General features: G+C 51.3%; 4 protein-coding genes across 4 annotated transcripts; 2 read left to right on the plus strand and 2 right to left on the minus strand.

The window, feature by feature from the left end:
- The first annotated feature begins 518 nt into the window (after nt 1-518).
- K441DRAFT_658380 (vegetative incompatibility protein HET-E-1) lies at nt 519-4,336 on the plus strand. The gene is made up of 4 exons (XM_067648339.1): nt 519-1,165; nt 1,228-2,806; nt 2,858-3,541; nt 3,802-4,336. The coding sequence occupies exons 1-4, from the start codon at nt 744-746 to the stop codon at nt 4,264-4,266; spliced, it is 3,150 nt and encodes a 1,049-aa protein (XP_067505168.1). The 5' UTR covers nt 519-743; the 3' UTR covers nt 4,267-4,336.
- Nucleotides 4,337-6,455: 2,119 nt separating this feature from the next.
- On the minus strand, nt 6,456-9,490 carry K441DRAFT_686513 (uncharacterized protein; the record flags this gene model as incomplete). Its single annotated transcript, XM_067651996.1, has 2 exons — nt 6,456-9,148; nt 9,451-9,490. The coding sequence occupies 2 exons, from the start codon at nt 9,488-9,490 to the stop codon at nt 6,456-6,458; spliced, it is 2,733 nt and encodes a 910-aa protein (XP_067505169.1).
- A 2,276-nt stretch (nt 9,491-11,766) lies between these two features.
- On the minus strand, nt 11,767-14,530 carry K441DRAFT_71199 (carbohydrate-binding module family 18 protein). Its single transcript, XM_067653910.1, has 5 exons — nt 14,337-14,530; nt 14,155-14,278; nt 13,455-14,104; nt 12,373-13,401; nt 11,767-12,200 (listed from the first exon to the last, which is right to left on the minus strand). Exons 1-5 carry the CDS (start codon nt 14,445-14,447, stop codon nt 12,198-12,200), a joined length of 1,917 nt encoding a protein of 638 aa, XP_067505170.1. The 5' UTR covers nt 14,448-14,530; the 3' UTR covers nt 11,767-12,197.
- A 714-nt stretch (nt 14,531-15,244) lies between these two features.
- Nucleotides 15,245-15,756, plus strand: K441DRAFT_658382 (uncharacterized protein). Its single transcript, XM_067648340.1, has one exon. The coding sequence runs from the start codon at nt 15,251-15,253 to the stop codon at nt 15,590-15,592; it is 342 nt and encodes a 113-aa protein (XP_067505171.1). The 5' UTR covers nt 15,245-15,250; the 3' UTR covers nt 15,593-15,756.
- The last annotated feature ends 3,011 nt before the right edge of the window (nt 15,757-18,767 follow it).

Below are 18,767 nucleotides of genomic sequence, written 5' to 3' on the forward strand. Positions count from 1 at the left end.
AGCTGTGCAATTGACGTAGGGGAGCTGAACAAAAACAAAGGTGCGAGGAACTCGGCGAGAACGCTGCTCGCCGTTACAGAACACAGGGAAGATGAGGAAACAGGTTACAGGTTGGTTGCGTGAATTACAGAAGGCGAGGGGAGTAGAGCAGTCTGCGTCTATGTACTTTTCACCAATTCATTTGCCTGGAGTGACTTGGGCAACTTCCCCTCATTCTGTAACCCTGGAATGCGTCAGATCGTGTGCGTCCGTGCGCCAACGGACGGAAGAACGACCAGGGAGCTTGGCAGGATTCGGTGCGTTGACCCTGCGGGACAGCAGAAAGCGTCGACCACATGATCCGAAATTATTCTTTAGTACACCCCCACAGCCGAAATCTTTCTTTTCTTATTAATATTTATATTAGGAAGAGTCCTAACAGTAACATAAAGAGCCCTAACAGTAACAAAAAAGACGCTTAGTACCCCTTGGCCTAAGTCACGTGAACGCGCAAGCTGTGCACTGCCACAACTGGCCAGCAGCCTTCAGTTCATGAAGCACTTTCACCCTCTTTTCTAATAAGCCATTTCAGCACTTGCAACGTATGGCATCAGAATACTCTGTATTATTGTAATTGGCAACGCATTTAAATATTACCTTGATACTCTGATTAACATGACTCATATGAATAGGTGAGGTAACAACTGTCGTGACGCTGTCCTCAGTCGTCTAGCCTCGCCCTCGCCTTGTCACTACGTCGTATTATGGAAGGCCTTTCGGGAGCAGCAAGCGTCATCGCTGTAGTCGATCTGTCTGCTAAGGTCGCCTCGCTTTGCTTCCAGTACTTAGTCGCTGTTAAGGATGCTAAGGAAGACATTAAACGCCTCCAAGGGGAGGTTAACAGCATCAAAGATGTACTCGGAGGAGTGAAGCAGTTATTAGATGGGCTAGACAATAAAATGCGACTTTTGGTCACTCAGAAATTGTCCAACTCGCTGGAGGATTGCTTCTTGCAGTTAGAAGCAGTACAAAAGCAGCTTGAGCCCGGAGGGGCCCGTAAGGCTATGAGCCGGTTTGGAGTACGAGCTCTGAAGTGGCCCTTTAGGAGCAAGGAAATGGAAAGGATCATTCATGGTCTTGAGAGACACAAGCAGGCTTTCTCTTCAGCGCTCCAAGTCGACCAAACGTGAGTCCTATGCACCCATCTTTTTATTACAGACCATAGCAGCTCACAACTCTACGGCTTAGTACCATTGTACTTGGCATTGATCAGAAGATCGATTTGACTAAACTACCTGCGGCCGAAGGAGCGTCGTTTGACTCGCACATGGAGGAGCATAATGCAAAATGTCTTACAGACACTAGGGTTGAGCTACGGCGTCAGATTACAGAATGGGCAGAAAACGCGAACGGCAAGTGCATCTTCTGGCTAAATGGCATGGCTGGTACAGGAAAGTCTACGATTGCGCGGACTGTTGCTCAGTCTTTTAACAACAAAGGTCAACTAGGGGCCAGCTTTTTCTTCAAGAAAGGCGAGAGAGACCGCGGCAATGCAAGTAGATTCTTCACCACTATCGCGAAAGATTTGATGGCCCATATACCAGGGCTGGTGTCAGGCATAAGGAAAGCAATCGAGGCTGACCCGGCCATTTCCGGAAAGGCTCTGAAAGACCAGTTCGAGAGATTAATCCTGCAGCCGCTGTTAGAAACAAAGCACGCTTCTCCACAGGTTTCCGAGTTAGTTGTCGTAGTAGACGCGTTAGATGAGTGTGAGCGAGAAGAAGATATCCGAGCAATCCTTCAGCTTCTCGCACGGACTAAGGATATTAGCCCGGTCTCGTTACGGGTTTTTGTGACGAGCAGACCAGAGCTGCCCATTCGTCTCGGCTTTAAGCAAATGTCGGACGGGACGTACCAAAACCTAATTCTTCATGAGGTACCAAAGGAAACAATTGAACGAGACATAGCTCTATTCTTAGAGCATGAACTTGCGAGGATAAGAGAACAGCGCTCTCTTCCTCTAACCTGGCCGGAGGAAAGGAGCATCCAGACACTAGCTAAAATGGCAATTCCTCTCTTTATCTTCGCTGCAACGGTGTGTCGTTTCCTTGGAGAAACTAACGGAAATCCCCGAAGGCGTCTAAAGGATATACTTGAATACGAAACAGGAGACGTGTCTACGCTTGATATGACGTATCTCCCCATTTTAAATCAGCTATTCGCCGATCAAGGTGAAAGGGAGAAAGAGAAGCTGTCTAGAGAGTTTCGAGAAATAGTTGGAGCTATCGTCGTTCTTGCAGCCCCGCTCTCTGTTATTTCTATTGCAAGTATCCTTGATATCCCAAGGGAGGATATTAGTTGCAGGCTAGACTCACTACACTCCGTGCTCAGCATTTCTACTGATCCTCACATCCCTATAAGGACTCTACACCTATCTTTCCGCGACTTCCTCCTAGACCCCCAGAAGCGCGGGAACCTGTTTTGGGTGGATGAGAGGGAAACGCACGAGAGACTAGCCAGCAAGTGCCTTCGGCTAATGTCTAGTCCTAGGGGTCTAAAGCAAGATGTGTGCAATCTGTGCGAGCCCGGAACTCTGAGGACCGAGATAGACAGCCGGATAATCAACGACTGTCTGTCAGCCGAAGTCCGATATGCCTGCCGATATTGGGTGTACCATTTAGAGCAGAGCCAGAGCCGTATCCAGGATGGGGATTCAGTCCATGGGTTTCTACAGAAATACTTCCTTTATTGGCTTGAGGCTATGAGTCTTGCTGGGGACGCAGCTGAAAGCATCCGCATGATTGATAGCCTACAATCACTTACAAAGGTAAGTTATTCAAGCATTCTGTAATTGTTATTCTTACATTGTTTATGGTAGCCGGATAAAGGTATGGAGCTGTCGAGTTTTCTTCACGATGCAAAGCGCTTCTCCCTACAGAACCGATCAATCCTTGAAGTTGCGCCACTACAACTATATTCCTCGGCGATTATCTTCGCGCCAGAGAAGAGCATAATACGGAAGACATTCGAGGACCATGTTCCTGGATGGATTACAAGGCTGCCGAAAGTGCAAGAAGACTGGACCGCTCTATTGCAGACGGTCGAGGGCCACACTTCGTATGTCTGGGCCGTGGCCTTCTCGCCGGACGGGAAGCTAGCCGCGTCGGCGTCGGACGATGCAACGGTCAGGCTCTGGGACTTGGTGACGGGAGCGGCCCGTAGCACGCTCAAGGGCCACACTTCGTCGGTCAGGGCCGTGGCCTTCTCGCCGGACGATAAGCTGGTCGCGTCGGCGTCGTGGGACAAGACGGTCAGGCTCTGGGACTCGGCGACGGGAGCAGCCCGCAGCACGCTCGAGGGCCACACTTCGTCGGTTAGCGCCGTGGCCTTCTCGCCGGACGGTAAGCTGGTCGCGTCGACGTCGGACGATACAACGGTCAGGCTCTGGGACTCGGCGACGGGAGCGGCCCGTAGCACGCTCAAGGGCCACACTTCGTTGGTTAGCGCTGTGGCCTTCTCGCCGGACGGTAAGCTGGTCGCGTCGGCGTCGTGGGACAAGACGGTCAGGCTCTGGGACTCGGCGACGGGAGCACGGGAGCGGCCTGTAGCACGCTCAAGGGCCACACTTCGTGGGTCAGCGCCGTGGCCTTCTCGCCGGACGGTAAGCTGGTCGCGTCGGCGTCGTACGATACAACGGTCAGGCTCTGGGACTCGGCGACGGGAGCGGCCCGTAGCACGCTCGAGGACCACACTTCGTGGGTCATCGCCGTGGCCTTCTCACCGGACAGTAAGCTGGTCGCATCGGCGTCGGGGGACAAGACGGTCAAGCTCTGGGACTCGGCGACGGGAGCGACCCGCAGCACGCTTGAGGGCCACGCTTCGTGGGTCAGGGCCGTGGCCTTCTCGCCGGACGGGAAGCTGGTCGCGTCGGCGTCGGGGGACAAGACGGTCAGGCTCTGGGACTCGGTGACAGGGGCGGCTTGCACCTCTATTAACGTTGATTCGTATATTACGGACCTACGTTTCTCAGCTGATGGGTTATACCTAAACTCGAATCGAGGGCAGGTTAACCTTGGTTATATTATTCCAGGCTCCCAAGTTTCTCTTCAGCCTATCTCTTTACGCGGCCTCTTTGTTAAAAAGGAGTGGATATATAGCGATACTATGGAGAAAATTCTTTGGCTTCCCCCAGGTTTTAGAGCAACAGCGGTAGCCGGTTGGGAGAGACTTCTCGTATTAGGGCATTCATCAGGCCTTCTCACTTTTATTGAGATAGATATGACCTAACTTTTTGACCTCTATCTACCTCCTTGCAAGCGGGCTTTACCTCTAGCTATACCCTTAACAAAAGGTGCTTTAAAATCAGAAGATTATCTTTTATAAAAGCTAAATATTGGTAATTAAAGAGTATAATATATTAGAACTTATATTTACTATATTCATTGCTTAACGTCCGATTCGGGCCCACGCGAACTACAGCTTATATACATGTGGGAAGAAAACTCTGAGAGAAAACCCCGTATCCTGTCTTTCCGTCTTTAGGCCCCGCCTGCCTGCGAGTCGCCTGAGGGCCGCCTGTGGTCCTCTATATCCTTACTTTCGGTCTCCTTAGTAACCACTGCTACCGTAGTGAGCCTGCGGACGCGCTAGTATCCTGTTATAAGTTTATAATATGTTGGTAGGGGAGGTACTTGGGCGGTCTCTTTGAGCTCAGCGACGTGCACGTGATAGGTCACGTGACGGCGCGCGGGCCATCTTATAGATATCTTCTCGGGCCACCGAGCCCCTTAGATTCTTCCTCAGAGCATTATATGTATCATTTCCACCAGCCTACTCAGTAGCCTGACATAATATATTAACCAGCTATACTTATACAAGCCTCTAAAAGTTAATAAAGAGGGTAATTTGAATAGAGTTTAGTTAGCTTAGACATAAAACTATGCTCCTCTGAACTGAAATCATGTCTAAGCTTGCTGAGGTAAGTTAGATATGTCGTACACTGCTTACTGGCCTGATTCGGAAGATATTTCTTCTACATAATCTCCATTCTCAACGCATGCGAGACTCCTTAATTATTATACTTTAGCTTTGCAGACTTCTCGCAAAGTTTGTTCAGCAGTGAAGAGTACTTAGGGAGTAGTTGAGAACCGCTTTTGGCACGGACGCCTTCATTTATCCGGAACCGTGAAACATTCCTAATAACATCAGCACCAATCAGCTATCCATGCTTGGGGCAAATCAATACAGATATGCTTATCTTGCCAAGCCACTAATATTGCTGCTGGTCGAGCGCCCAGGAAATATATCGAGCAGTCGCACAGCCACCATTACTCTTTAAGCATCAACGCATCCGTGCTTCCAAACCAGAGTCGACTACCATCCTTCGTCTCCTAATAATAGGTTTACTTTATGAGAGGGGCTCGCGTTTTCATTGATTTAGGTATTGAGGATTCTAATATAATGGACAGGGTCAAGCGATATTCGTCTTGATCCCAGCAAGAAATTTCCTACTAGATAGTTAATGAGATACTGCATACTCCAACCCTGGGTAATAACGCAGTAAAATCTAAAGACTGGCGCTTAAAGCTTTTAGCGTGCCCGGTGGTAATAAGGCGATCCTACCCAGTTGCGGATTCCCGTTCTGAAAACTCCTGCAGGGCATTAGCAAGTTGCCGCTACAACTCCACTTCGACTCAGCAGGACTTACCTTACCACTCACCACCCATAACGTCATCAAAACCATCTCTCAAACAGCCTCAGCAGCATCACCATAGCAAGACGCACTCAAAACTTGAAAAGCCACATCTATTACCCCACCGCCTACCCTCGCTCTAGGGTACTAATATACAGAGACCCAACACCCCATTCCCCAAATTCACTCGCTCGCTCCATTTTCGCCTTCAAAATTAAAAGAACTGTTCGGGTATGTCCACCCCCTCCCCACCTCCTCCCTCTCTCGCTCCTCCTCGCCCACCAACACCAGCAGGGCGCACAAAACCACCCAGCGAAGCAACGCGCAGATGCGAGAGCCAAAAAAGGTATGCTACATCAAAGCCCTAAAAGGAAAAAACCAGGGTGAGGATGGAACCAAGGCCGGGAATATAGATAGCCGAATGTATGGATGGATGGATCGAGAAAGCAAATAGGGCCCAAGGACGCTCAAAGCCACGCCATGTTTTCAGAACGCAAAAAAACAGGAGAAGAAAAAAACACACAATAAGCCAGGAAAATGTGGAGTGTCTGGATTTAGGAAATAGGACCCACAGGACCCACGCCCGTCGCTGATTTTTGCAGGAATTTAAAATAAAAAAAGGGAAAAAAGAGAGGAAGACACAGTGCGTCCGATTTTTTCCCGCCTCGCCCGCGACCGCCATGCCGAGGGGGGGATGGATCCAGATAGCGCCTGAAATGACCAAAAGGGGGGATTTATGGCTACTCGATTCAGTAGCGTGTGCCAGCCGACGCGGCGCGCGCGATCAGTACATCCCGCGGCTCGTCTGGCTGGCGCGGCTCGGCGACGTTCTGCTCCTCTCATCCTCCTCCAACACGTCGCTGAGGCGTGTCGGGTGATGGTGGCGCATCCCCGCCCACTCGGTTCCATAGCCCGCACCGCTATAGTCGGCCGGGCCAACCGTCTGATAACCGCCTCCAGACGGCACGGACGGCACGGGGTAGTTGCTAGGACCCGCAGTGCTAGTGGTCGCGCTGCCCCCGTAGCCAGCCGTCGTACCGTAGCGCTGTGCGTGTTGCCGCTCGCGCTCCTGGTCCTCGCGCACGTCGAACTCGTCGGATTCGGATTGATGCAGGTGGGAAGAGCGGTAGGGCACGCGACGGCCTTGGTTGTCCAGCACGAAGTTGCCGTACCGATCGATTTCGTACTCTTCGTCGCCTTCGGAGGTATCGCCTTGGGAGGCTACGTAGGACTGCTCATCTTCGGGAACGCCAGGAGTGGGCTCGTTGTGCAGGTATGAGCCTGGTTGCTGGTAGAAAGCCTCAGGCTGAGAGGTGGTGGGTTGGGTTGGAGCTTGCTGAGGAGCAACTCGATGGGGTTGTAATGGCGCCGGGATTTGGGACGATTGCTGTGACGATTGGGAGGGGACAACGGTTCGAGCGGTGGAGGATGAGGCCCCAGGATCGCTTCCTGGTTGGAAGGACGCGTACGTGCCATGGGGGAGAGAGGGGACATCTGGTTCATGTCGAAGCGTTTGATGTGCGTGATGTGCGCCTTCGGTGAACGGATCGGTGTCTGTTGGAGATTGGCCTCCTTCATAAGAATACCCTTGCTCGAGTGACTGGCCGCCGATGGCTTGGGAGCCTTGTGGGCCAGTCTGATATCCTTCGTCTCTCGTCGGGGGTCGCTGAGAAACGCTACCGTGCCTACTAGCCATTCCAGCCATGGGCACCACCTGGACTCCCCCTACCAGCGTTGGTTGGCCTTCACGAAGAGAGAATGTACGATCTCGCTCTTCTTGTTCTCGACGCCCTAGCTCTTCCCATGCTCTTCGTGCCTCCTCTTTCGAAATCTGTAGCTCACGTCTCATCTCGGCCACCATCCTATCAGCATTTTTCTTCTCGGTAGCAAGTCTCTCCGCATTCGCTACAGCGTCTGCCCGAGCTTGTCGTTCAACTTGTAATGTATGCTCTAATTCCGCCTGAATCTCCTGTGCGCGCTCCTGCTCCTGGCGATGTTCATAAAACCATCGCTGGAATTTTCGCTCTGAAGATGCTCGGAGTCGTTGCAGTTCCACAACGGCATGGAAAAGATTCGCTCCAGCCGCGGAAAGATCTGTGATCTGCCGTGACATCTGCTGTGCTAAAGGCTCTCGTCGTACTTCCTCAGTATTCTGCTCTAGGCGGCGAATCCAGTATGATGTGAGGCCTTCCCAATGTGATGAGAGAGTTTCCCAGCGCTCAAAGGCATGAGGAAATGATGATGTTGTCGGATTTCGTGAATGACCTCCCGCGGATGAGGATGGACCGGGCATCGATTGCGAAGGCTGAGGAGCTGCAGAAGGCCCTGGACGAGCTTGCGATGGACCGGCAGTAGTTGATGGTTGCCTCGCGTGCGATTGTGAAGGCTGAGCGCGTTGAGTATCAGCGGTCCTAGTAGACGTGGGCTGCGTTAGTGGGACCGGACGCGGTTGCTGTTGTGATTGTGAGGTCGCTCGAGGTCGAGAGTAGGGCGTGCCCGTCGAAGCATCTTGCGGCTGAGCTACCGTGGGAGGATTGACGGGTCCTCCCGTCGTGGCGGCAACTCTCTCTGGCTCCCGTAATGGTCTTGTAGCAGCAACTCTCTCCGGCTCCCGTGATGGTCCACCACCCCCTACGAGTCCATACCCACCATCACCCGGCGCCCTAGCAGGCACGGCCTGTGTCGGCCTTTGATACCCCGGATCTCTCGACTGTCCAGCAACGCCAGCAGCTTGTGCTCTTCGCTCCGCGCTTTTCCTGCGTTCCTCTTCCTGAGCCCGTCGTTGGTCCTCCGCAGCCCTTGCAGCATCTGCCTCTGCAGCACGTCGTGATTCGCGTTCCCGCCTCTGATTCATTATCATTTGTGGTGTTCGAATGCCCGAAGGAGGAGCTTGCGAAACAGGGACTGGCCCTGGCGCGGTGCGCGCACCTCCATTCGCAGCGCGGCCATTCCCACCGGGGCCCCCGACCAGATCTGACATCGAAGCGCTCTCCTCAGCTAGATCTGGTGTGAAGGGATATGGGGCTCGGAGCGCTTCCTCAAGGGTGTAGAGGATGGCAGACGCGGTCCGACGGGAGATGCGAAGGGCAGGATGTGGGGCGAAGGAGTTTTGCGATTGGGATTGCGAGGCAGCACGAGGTCTAGCGGATGATTCGCCTGGCCCTCGTTGGTCGTCCGCAAAGCGTACTGTTGGCTGAGGTCGTTCCCGTGCGGATTCAAACGAAGAAGATCGCGGCCTCGGGCGTGGATCTTCAAAATTAGGCGTTCGGCGAAGAGTGTAGGGGACGCTTCCAGATGAACTAGATACTCGTGAAAAGTTGTTTTGTTCTCTATAGACTGCCTGAGCCTGCTGCTGGCGTTGCTGCAATGAGGTCGTGTATGTTTCGCGAACGTTGCGGTCGTGGGGATCGTCAGAAGGTTGTTGGCCTGGTAGCAACACGTTGCTTGGTGCAAGTGGGCCCGAGGATGTCAATGCGACTCCGTTCTCAGGCCCAGAAGATTGTTAGATGGCGCAGTCGAACCCGCCGAGGGCGAGGTTCGTGTGATGGTGCTGAGGTTGTGATGGCTGGGAGGGTACGCGGACGAAAACTAGTGAATTCGGTCACGGAAGGCTGCAATGCCTGGTATTTCCAGAGTCAGAAGGTGTGAATTGCAAGGAAATAGCGAGCATTGTTAGTGAGATAGAAAGGGGTAGTGAGGGACGAGGGACGGGGGGGGTTGGGTGGCTTTGTGAATATTGAAGAGGTTGGACCGGGTGGCTGGGATGAAGAACATCACACTCACGCCAACAGGGAAATCCGCACGACGCGGACCAGTCATGCCTCAACAGCTGTGACAGCAATTCTCTCTCCTTGTTTGCAGGCGCCCGTGGTTTTGCGCAATTTGCTGCAAGATGAGGTTGTTGGGAGCGGGAAGAGTGTTGTTGTCGCCGTGTTGTCGAGGCTGTCGCAACGCGTCCAGAGGTGATGATGATGAAGTGGACGAGAGCTAACGTCACCTTTGCCTCCTGTCCGTACAAGCCACAGCAGGCTGTGTAGTGGTTAAACTACGCTGGCGAGCAGCAGGAGGGGTCGGTGAATACAATTGACTGCATGGGAAGAACATGCTAACACGCGCAGAGGAGTAGGCGTCTTCTAGGCGTCTCCTCCCCCCCCAAGAGCGCCGGGAAGCAGAGAAGGTGGAGCGGATGGAGCTTGTGCAAAATTCCAATGTGCGGAGATATGCATCAAGCAAGTAATGGCACCGGCGCGGTTGAGTCTTCTGGAGATGGCAAAGCGCAGGTCAAGGGCAGCGTACAATTGGGGAGCGCGCAACTGGGAGCGCTCTCCTTCGCAGTGCCAACGCATAGCTGCATCCTTGTCGTCATTTAGCCGACGGCGAGCCAGAGCAGGATAGCCCTACCCAGGAGGTTGGGGGGAGGGGAAGGGAAGGATGATGAGCAGGATGAGACGGATGCCAGGCGCCATAGGGACGGTGGTATCTCCAGCAGCGCAGCAGTATATAACCGGAAGTGCGAGGATGCCAGTTGGGACGCGGTTACAAAGACCGGCAGCGGCTCTCCCGTTTACGTCTTGAGACACCTGGGCAGCACTCTGGGGAATGCGGCGTCACCACAACTCGACCCTGCTCGCCTGCAGCCAGCCAATCACGCTGCATACCAACTTCTGCCTTGTGGTGTTCTGGCCCGAGCTGAACAACCCCAAACCCACCACTGGCTCCATCCCGGATACCGACCACTCTCACGTTTCTCCCTTGTCTGCTATATCAGATGCATACATCAGAATAATTAGCACCCACAAGGATCGCCGGATAACCCGCCATGGATATTCCGATCTGCTAATCGACCTTCGATACAGCCCTGCATCGTGATTCCTCTCCAAAAGTTAAGTTAGGAGCACATTCAACGACTGACAATGTGAAACTGTTTCATCATTTGCACAGGTCTGCTGTTCGTACTCACAAGAAAAGCATACACTGTTATTAAATTTATTTTATACGAATAAATCGTGTTCAATCCTGTTAGTAACTATGCATACAAGATTCGATAGCATCACCACCGCCCTCTCTATAATCACCAATTGAAGAATAAAATCTCTACAAAGCCAAGAATCCCACCACCAATACCGCCACCACGCTCATTCCCACACTCGCCCTACTCGCCGCACCTGTAAACTGCGCTGGTGCGGGAGTGGTGTACGCCGGAGTTCCACTTGCGCTGACAGTTACGCCTGTAGCTGCGACGTATCCATAGGGAGCAGAGCTCGTTCCGTTAACCTCCTTGTATGGGATCGGGACAACACTCATTGTCAAAACCTTCGTCACTGCGCTTGTGTAGTTCGCCGAGCTAACCGGATATACGGAAGCCGAAGACACGACTGGATAAGACATAACTGGGTAAGACACAACTGGGTAAGCCGAGGCTGAAGACACGACTGAGGCAGCAGTATTCGAGTACACATGCTTTGTGATAACCTGCGTGACCGTATGCGTGGAGTGAAGCGTTGTTGTGCTCGTGGGAGTTGCAACCTCCGTGACAGGGCAGACAGTCGTGTAGAGAGCGACCACCGACGTAACAGTAGAAGTTGTCGCAGACTCTGCCGGGCAATTTGGCACGCCATATGGGCAGGCGGTGACTGTGGTCAACTTGGTGGTATAGACAGTTGAGGTCGTCATCGCAGGTGCAGATGTTGGCGCATACTCAATTGGCTTAGTAAGTGTCACTGTTGTGGGCTTGGGTCCGCAATGATTGCAAACTGTCACTGTTGTCGTCCAGCCGGGAAGTAACGAGGAGCTAGCGGTGGTCTCAGGGCAGACTGTTGTAGTGATCGTGGTGACAACAGTGGTGAAACCGGTGGAGCAGATGTCGACGTAGGAAGCTATATGATAAATTAATAATCGTCAAAACGATGCTTAAGGTACTTACTGGTTATCACCGTAGTTACGACCTCAGATGGGGACGGAGACGAGGAAGGATACACAAGCGCAGACGTAATAGTGCTTCCAGTTGGGTAAACGGCGATTGAAGAACTTGTCACAGTGCTTGCCGTCGGGTAAACAACAGTAGACGAAGGAATGACGCTAGAAGTCGAAGAGCCATTTCCATATGGCGCATAAGACGAAGACGAAACACCGCCAGAAACTGATGACGAAGGTGAACCACCATATGGAGCTTGACTTGAACTGCTCACTGGTGTGCTAGTTACCGACGAACTCACTGGAGATTCAGATGTCGAAGAAGAAACGACTGGCGTTGAGCTGCTATATGGCGTCTCGGTTGAGGAGCTAACAGGAGATTCCGAAGTCGAAGAAGAAATCACAATGCTGGAGTTACCATATGGAGCCTGACTTGAACTGCTCACTGGTGTGCCGGTTACCGACGAACTCACTGGAGATTCAGATGTCGAGGGGGAAACGACTGGCGTTGAGCTGCTGTATGGCGTCCCGGTTGAGGAGCTAACATGAGATTCCGAAGTCGAAGAAGAAACCACAATGCTGGAGTTACTATACGGAGCTTGACTTGAACTGCTCACTGGTGTGCTGATTACCGACGAACTCACTGGAGATTCAGATGCCGAAGAAGAAACGACTGGCGTTGAGCTGCTGTATGGCGTCTCGGTTGAGGAGCTAACAGGAGATTCCGAAGTCAAAGAAGAAATCACAATGCTGGAGTTACCATATGGAGCTTGACTCGAACTGCTCACTGGTGTGCCGGTTACCGACGAACTCACTGGAGATTCAGATGCCGAAGAAGAAACGACTGGCGTTGAGCTGCTATATGGCGTCTCGGTTGAGGAGCTAACAGGAGATTCCCAAGTCGAAGAAGAAATCACATTGCTGGAGTTACCATATGGAGCCTGACTCGAACGCCTCACTGGTGTGCTAGTTACCGACGAACTCACCGGAGATTCAGATGTCGAAGAGGAAACGACTGGCGCTGAGCTGCTATATGGCGTCTCGGTTGAGGAACTAACAGGGGATTCCGAAGTCGAAGGAATCGTAATGCTGGAGTTACCATATGGAACTTCGCTTGAGGAGGAACTGCTGTATGGAGTCTCAGTTGAGGAGCTAACTGGAGCCAAAGAGCTAACTGGCGCTTCAGTCGTGGAGCTGCTCACGGGGACGCTGCTGCTGGGAGGGGGCGTAGGGGTGCTCGACGGAACAGAAGAGCTCGAGGTTGACGTGGCAGATTTTAAGGAAGCCGTGGACGACGTCGACGTAATAGCTGGGGTGCTCGAGCTCGAGTTCGAGGAGCTGCAGCTCCCATACGAAGACAGACATCCTGTTCCACAATAATCAGCGCCAGTACCGCAATAACCCCATTCGCTGCAACAGTCTCCGAAGCCTGATCCTAAGCAAGAATATCCATTGTTGCTTGGTCCACAGAGGCCGTTGGGAGAAAGAGGTGCCGACGGTGTAGGAGACGAAGAAGCGGACGAAGAAGTGGACGACGGGGCAATACTGGACGATGACGAAACGCTGCAAGTAGACGAATAGTAGGAGCACTCTGGGTGGAAAGTGGTGCCGGCTTTCGCATCAACCAAAATCTGTTTCATCCAATAGGCGTAATCCTCGCAGCAAATTTGGTTGTTCGCCGATACTGTGGCCTCCCACAACATAACACCACCAAAGGTCGATGGGTATTTGGTCATGTACTTGCTGATTACAGCATTTGCTTCAGTAGTGTTCAGGTAATATGCAGTGTCGGAAGGCGCCCCATCAGGACCAGCGGGCTAAGCACTTGGGTCAATCATACGCAACTTATGCGAAAGGAATCAGAACTTACAAGCCCCAGGTAAATCTTAGTGCCCTTATTTTTGCCGTAGTTGAGCACACGATTAACCCAATCGTCAAAGGTAAAGGTGGTGGTGCTAGTGGTCAGACCGTTGTACCCAGCCCGGGCAGAGCACTGAGGTGTGTTGTAAAATTGCACAAACAAGAAATCAAAAGGAGAGTGCTGGATGGCATCGTCAAGGTGAGCATCTGGGACAACGCATTGGGGCGCTCCAGAGATATAGTAGGTTCCTGAAGCAGTGGGGAACAGATCGCTCTTGAAGTGGTTGATCATGTCAGCATAACCCCTGGACATGTAATCCGAGAAAGGAGGAGAAGACATATCAGTCTCGATGTCAAAATCAAATCCATCGACTACGGCACTACCGAACGGCCTAGGGCTGCCAGCATCTATCCATGACTGCGGTGCTGATGAGCCCTCCGGTCCAAAAGCCCCCCAAAGAAATTCGGCGAAATATTCCGCAAGCGCTGTAGTTGCAAGGGTGTAGTTGGTTGGATAAGCACCACCAATGGAAAGAAGAACTTTTTTGCCATATGTCTGCTGGCACAGCTTAATATGACTCTCCATATCTGGGCAGTTGTTTCGGAGCTTGGACGCAGTGCCGTCGGGTTTGGTGTACATGGTGTCACCGCACGCATTGGCTAGCAATTTACTCAGTTCATGTTTTATGAAAATCGTTGTCAATACATACCAAAGTTATCGCCAGGATAGTCGCCTATCTTGGAAGGAAATTCATTGATGAATGCCAAGTTGACAATATCGACGCTTGGGTTCTGGCAAGCCTCGAGAAGTGAGATCTGATAGCTGCCTTGGCCCTGGAAAATACCGGCATCAGCGCCACGATTGTTAAAAGTTACGTGCAGACCAACATACCCAGTAAATAGCAACGTTTGTCTTTGCACTGGCATCAAATGTAGCAGAAACAAAGGAGGCAAAGATTCCTGCTGCTGTTGTTACAGCGTGGAGAAATGTCGTTGAACGCATTATGAAATTAAATAGCTCAAATTATTGGACTAAAAAACTGAAAAAGGAATGGACTAGGTGGCCGAAGCCTGTAAAGATCGTGGTGACAATACTGTCGAACGAAAGAACGCAAACAATCGTTTGCAAAACCCGGCGATGCACCTCTGAAAGAATGACTGAAGCAGAGCTTAAAAGAGAGAGTGGGAGAAGAGAGGAAGGGAAGGGGAGGAGAGATGAAAAGCATCATGGCGTTTCGGGCTTATTACACACTGGCTTCCAGTTACGTAGCATGAAGCCATGCGCTTGGAAAGCAATCAAGCTACAAGGCTATGGGGCCAAGGATGGAACAGACAAAAGTACTTTGAAAAACAGAAGGATCCCAGAAATGGCAAAGTGGTTACCTGTTCCTGGTCTCCGAGGCGGTCTGCAGTTGGCTAACGAGTGCATCAAGCTCACCAATACAAGCGAAGAGGTGCACAAACCCCGGCCAGCGCCAACGGGCCAGTGCTGGACTGCATGTTGGACTGCCTCTTAGAGGTAGGGGTGGATCTAGGCTTTCACACCACATTCCCAAAGCCTTGCCCTGACTGGTGGGCGGATGGTAAAAGACACGGTTATCGATACGGTCAAATCTCGGTTGCGTATAATCCATTTTTGGACGACTTGGCGGGAACTCGAGCCGTGGGGCGTGTTTCTTTCTCATCACCACATCCCACACGGACTTCTCGTTGCCAGCTGAGATGTTGAGGACGGGTCAGCGCCCCTTCGGTACGAGCGTCGCGGGATTAGGAAGAGCTCCTGGGGCTAGCTCGGGGCTCACGAGCATGGGTCTCTTCTGGGCAAGGTATAGTACGAAGGGTACTTCAACCTCAAGGACTCCTGCCCAAGCGCTATTTATCTTGGCAGGGGAGGTGTCATCAAATCTAGCCACCTTCCCAATCCCACGAATCCTTCGGACCACTTTCATTGCGCTTACACAAATTCTCGATATCTCGCATCTCGCATCTCGCATCTCGCCGCTGCACTTGAACCGCAGCTATTATACTAGTAGATGGCTGTATTATCGTCTCTGCACGCGTCCGCCGCAGTTATCTGTCCAAGACGCTTTGCAATGTATTCCGCCAACAGCACATCGCATCCGGTCCATCCAATCGCCCCGACCGTAGTTGACAGCCACGGAGTCATTTCGGAAGAGGCAGCAATCAAACGCGAAACAGCAGCACGGCCCCGCTATTGCGTTGACAATGCAATCCTTCTTCAATTCAATCCAGAGTCTTTCTCACGCACTCTAGTACTCGGTCCTGCATGACTGTACTGCGATTGCTTTCTTTAACTTTCGTATACAAATGGAGCAGGGGCTATATCTGCCTAATATAGGCAGTGACCAAGCTCGTATGATTGGTTGCCATGACAAATTTGCAGCGTTTGATTTTTCTCATCAAGACGGCTTTCCCGTGAATCTAGTTTCGAAAGAGCCGGAACTACACCCCACCTCGCACCCCAAAGAAAGCGCATGTTGATCATGCACAGCCAATTTAACATATCGTTGCCTGCTTGGACGTAGCTTTACCGTTTGATCCACGGAATCAACACATGTTCTGCGTGAGACGTTGATCTTCTCGCACGCGCCACGTGGGGGAGCGTGCCGGATCTTCGACACCTTAATCTTCCACCCTTAACCTTAACTTTCACCTTAAGCAAAAATAGAGATGTCATAACATTGCGAGTCCTACAACTGCTAGCGCCAGTATCTATAATATGACAGCTCTTGATACAGCTTTGTGCATGACCAGCTTCCCTCGCCCCCTTTGGCGACATTCAAATTCGCTACGCGCAAGTGCGGATTATCCACTGAAGACCCTTGTTAATACGATAATAGAACATTCCACATTCTGCGGAATTCTACATTTCGAACTTCAACGGGCCTGTCAGTGGTCTCAAACTTGTCTGTCTCAAATCACAAGCAGCGGTATTCTCACATGCCTTTTCGGTGCATATAAATGCCGGTTTTCGGTGCATACACATACCCCCAAATTAAGCTTAGTGCTTGCCTATAGGAGATTTACGAGGCAAGGAAGGAAGGATCGCGGAGAATTTGAGTCGGTTTAAACTACTGAGACGGCGCAGGGGCAAAGGCTTGCGGTAGAGCAGTAGATATAGTCGATTGAGAAGCTACAGTTACAGTAGTTGATTATGATCCTCCGCGTCCTTCCACACGTCCTCTTTCTCGCCCACGCCTTCGAGGAGGCTCCTAGTGTAAAGGATCACGCCAAGTTGATGAATCCTCGCGGTCAGGGCTCCCAACGATAACCTTATTCATTCATTTATCACGATATGCTTATCGTTATGAAGTGATATGGATACGATATTGAATCTTATGAATATATATATAATTTGGAGCGTTGGCGATGGTCGGTGGTGTTGTAAAGGGGTAGTATGGTGTTCGCAAAGGATTGTAAATGCGCCTATCGTTCTGAAATATACGCACAAGTAAAATTTTATTAATTTATATCAGGATAGAGGAAGGAGCTGTTGATGAGCTTATTGGTTCGAGGGGCAGAAGAGGGGTGACGATTTGGGAGGACTGAGGACGATCGCCTCCCTTAACGCCTTGTCAAGCCTAGTGATATTGCTTACTAAGTCAATATCGCGATATTATCGTGATAATGAATATCTGGAGGCCTTAATGATATGAATACGATAAGTGGTATGAATATACATTCATTCATTACTGGGAGCCGTGCTCGCGGTGTTTGAGGTTGCGCGCGGGTGGTACAGCCTGTACAGGCTCCAGTGTCCCCCCTGTGTGCGCGCAGCATACACACCTAATTTCGCTACGTCTGCAGGGTGTAGTATGTGGCCAGGGCTTGAGCCACGGCCCACCTCGAATTCGGAGCTCCGAGCTTGATTTTGAAGCTATCCCGAACTCCTCTCACCAAAAGTCGTGGTATCTATTCCGGATTGTGGTGTTATAAAGCTTTTTTCTCTCATTAATATAAGCTCCAAATACGTTGAATTAACTTAGGAGAGCAATTAGCATAACGGGCGCATACACGCTTACTAGCGCCAGCTATAAGAAGGATTTAATAAAGGCGTGCTACTAGTTGCCCATATGCGGAGCCATATTAAGGAAGGCAATAAGGCAAAACACCAAGATCTGGAGGCAACATCACGACTTTTGGTGAGAGAGAGGAGTTCAGAACAGCTTCAAATCCGAGCTCCGAATTTGAGGTGGGCCGTGGCTCAAGCCCTGGCCACATACTACACCCTGCAGATGTAGCGAAATTAGGTGTGCTGCGCGCACACAGGGGGGGGACACTGGAGCCTGTACAGGCTGTATTTGACACGATAGATTTTTGAAGTTCGCGATTGTCTTATATCAGCTTGCAAACATGCTAAACTTCCTATTTAGGCAAGCACTAAGCCTGATTTGGGGGTATGTGTATGATCGAAAAGGCATGAGAATACTGCTACCCTGAAAAAACCGCTTCCACGTTTGTCCGGCTAGTTCCGCAACGTCAAACTCAAAAGCCGTCAGATTGTTTTTATTAAGTTGCATGGGATGACTGTCGTATACTTTCATCCCATTACTCCCTACACTTACCTCTATCCAGGTTCAACGGATAATCTACCAGAACATGAGCAACGAACAATCTCGCAAGGAGTACTTTCCCAACGGCATTGAAAGATATCTCTCAAAACCTGAGGAAAGCAATGGTGGGAAGGACGACACCAGCCACCAAAACGGACACGAAATCGAAAGCGTTATAAATTCCTCTCCCTCGCCGTCAGCTTCACACCAGACCCAGGGAGAACAAGCGAAAGTAGGCGAGCCTGGGGATGAGTTGCAACATCCAGACCAGCACCCAGGAGATGTTTGGCCAGATTAGCCTTGGGATGCGGAGTAGTTTCGGCAAGGCGCGCTAACACCCATCGAAGATAACGAATACGTCGGCGATTATGAGCTTCACTTGGATATTTCTCACCAATATGAAAACAAAGACTGTCATGGAAGTGGAGGGCAGAATTCCTATGGGTCCAACGATAGAGATGATCTAGAGCTTGGTTTTCGCGCAGTGGAATTTTAAAATCATTGCCCTTGACCTTACATTCATCCCTCTCCTTGTGGGCTATTTCATCGCGTATTTCTCTTTTTTCCCAGTCTTGCACAAACACCGTGCTATCATGCGCGACCGCGGCACCAATGGTCTCAAGCCGGAAGCTCGTCTTTGGTGGCTCTTATTCATCGCACCCCCCCAGGCCATCTCGACTTTGCATGGACTAGTGTTGGTCCGCCTGTCCACTGGATTGCCCCGCTCATATTCTCCGGCCTCGTCGGTA

The sequence above is a fragment of the Cenococcum geophilum genome, assembly GCF_001692895.1.
Source record: "Cenococcum geophilum 1.58 unplaced genomic scaffold K441scaffold_16, whole genome shotgun sequence".
Taxonomy (NCBI): Eukaryota; Fungi; Ascomycota; class Dothideomycetes; order Gloniales; family Gloniaceae; genus Cenococcum; species Cenococcum geophilum.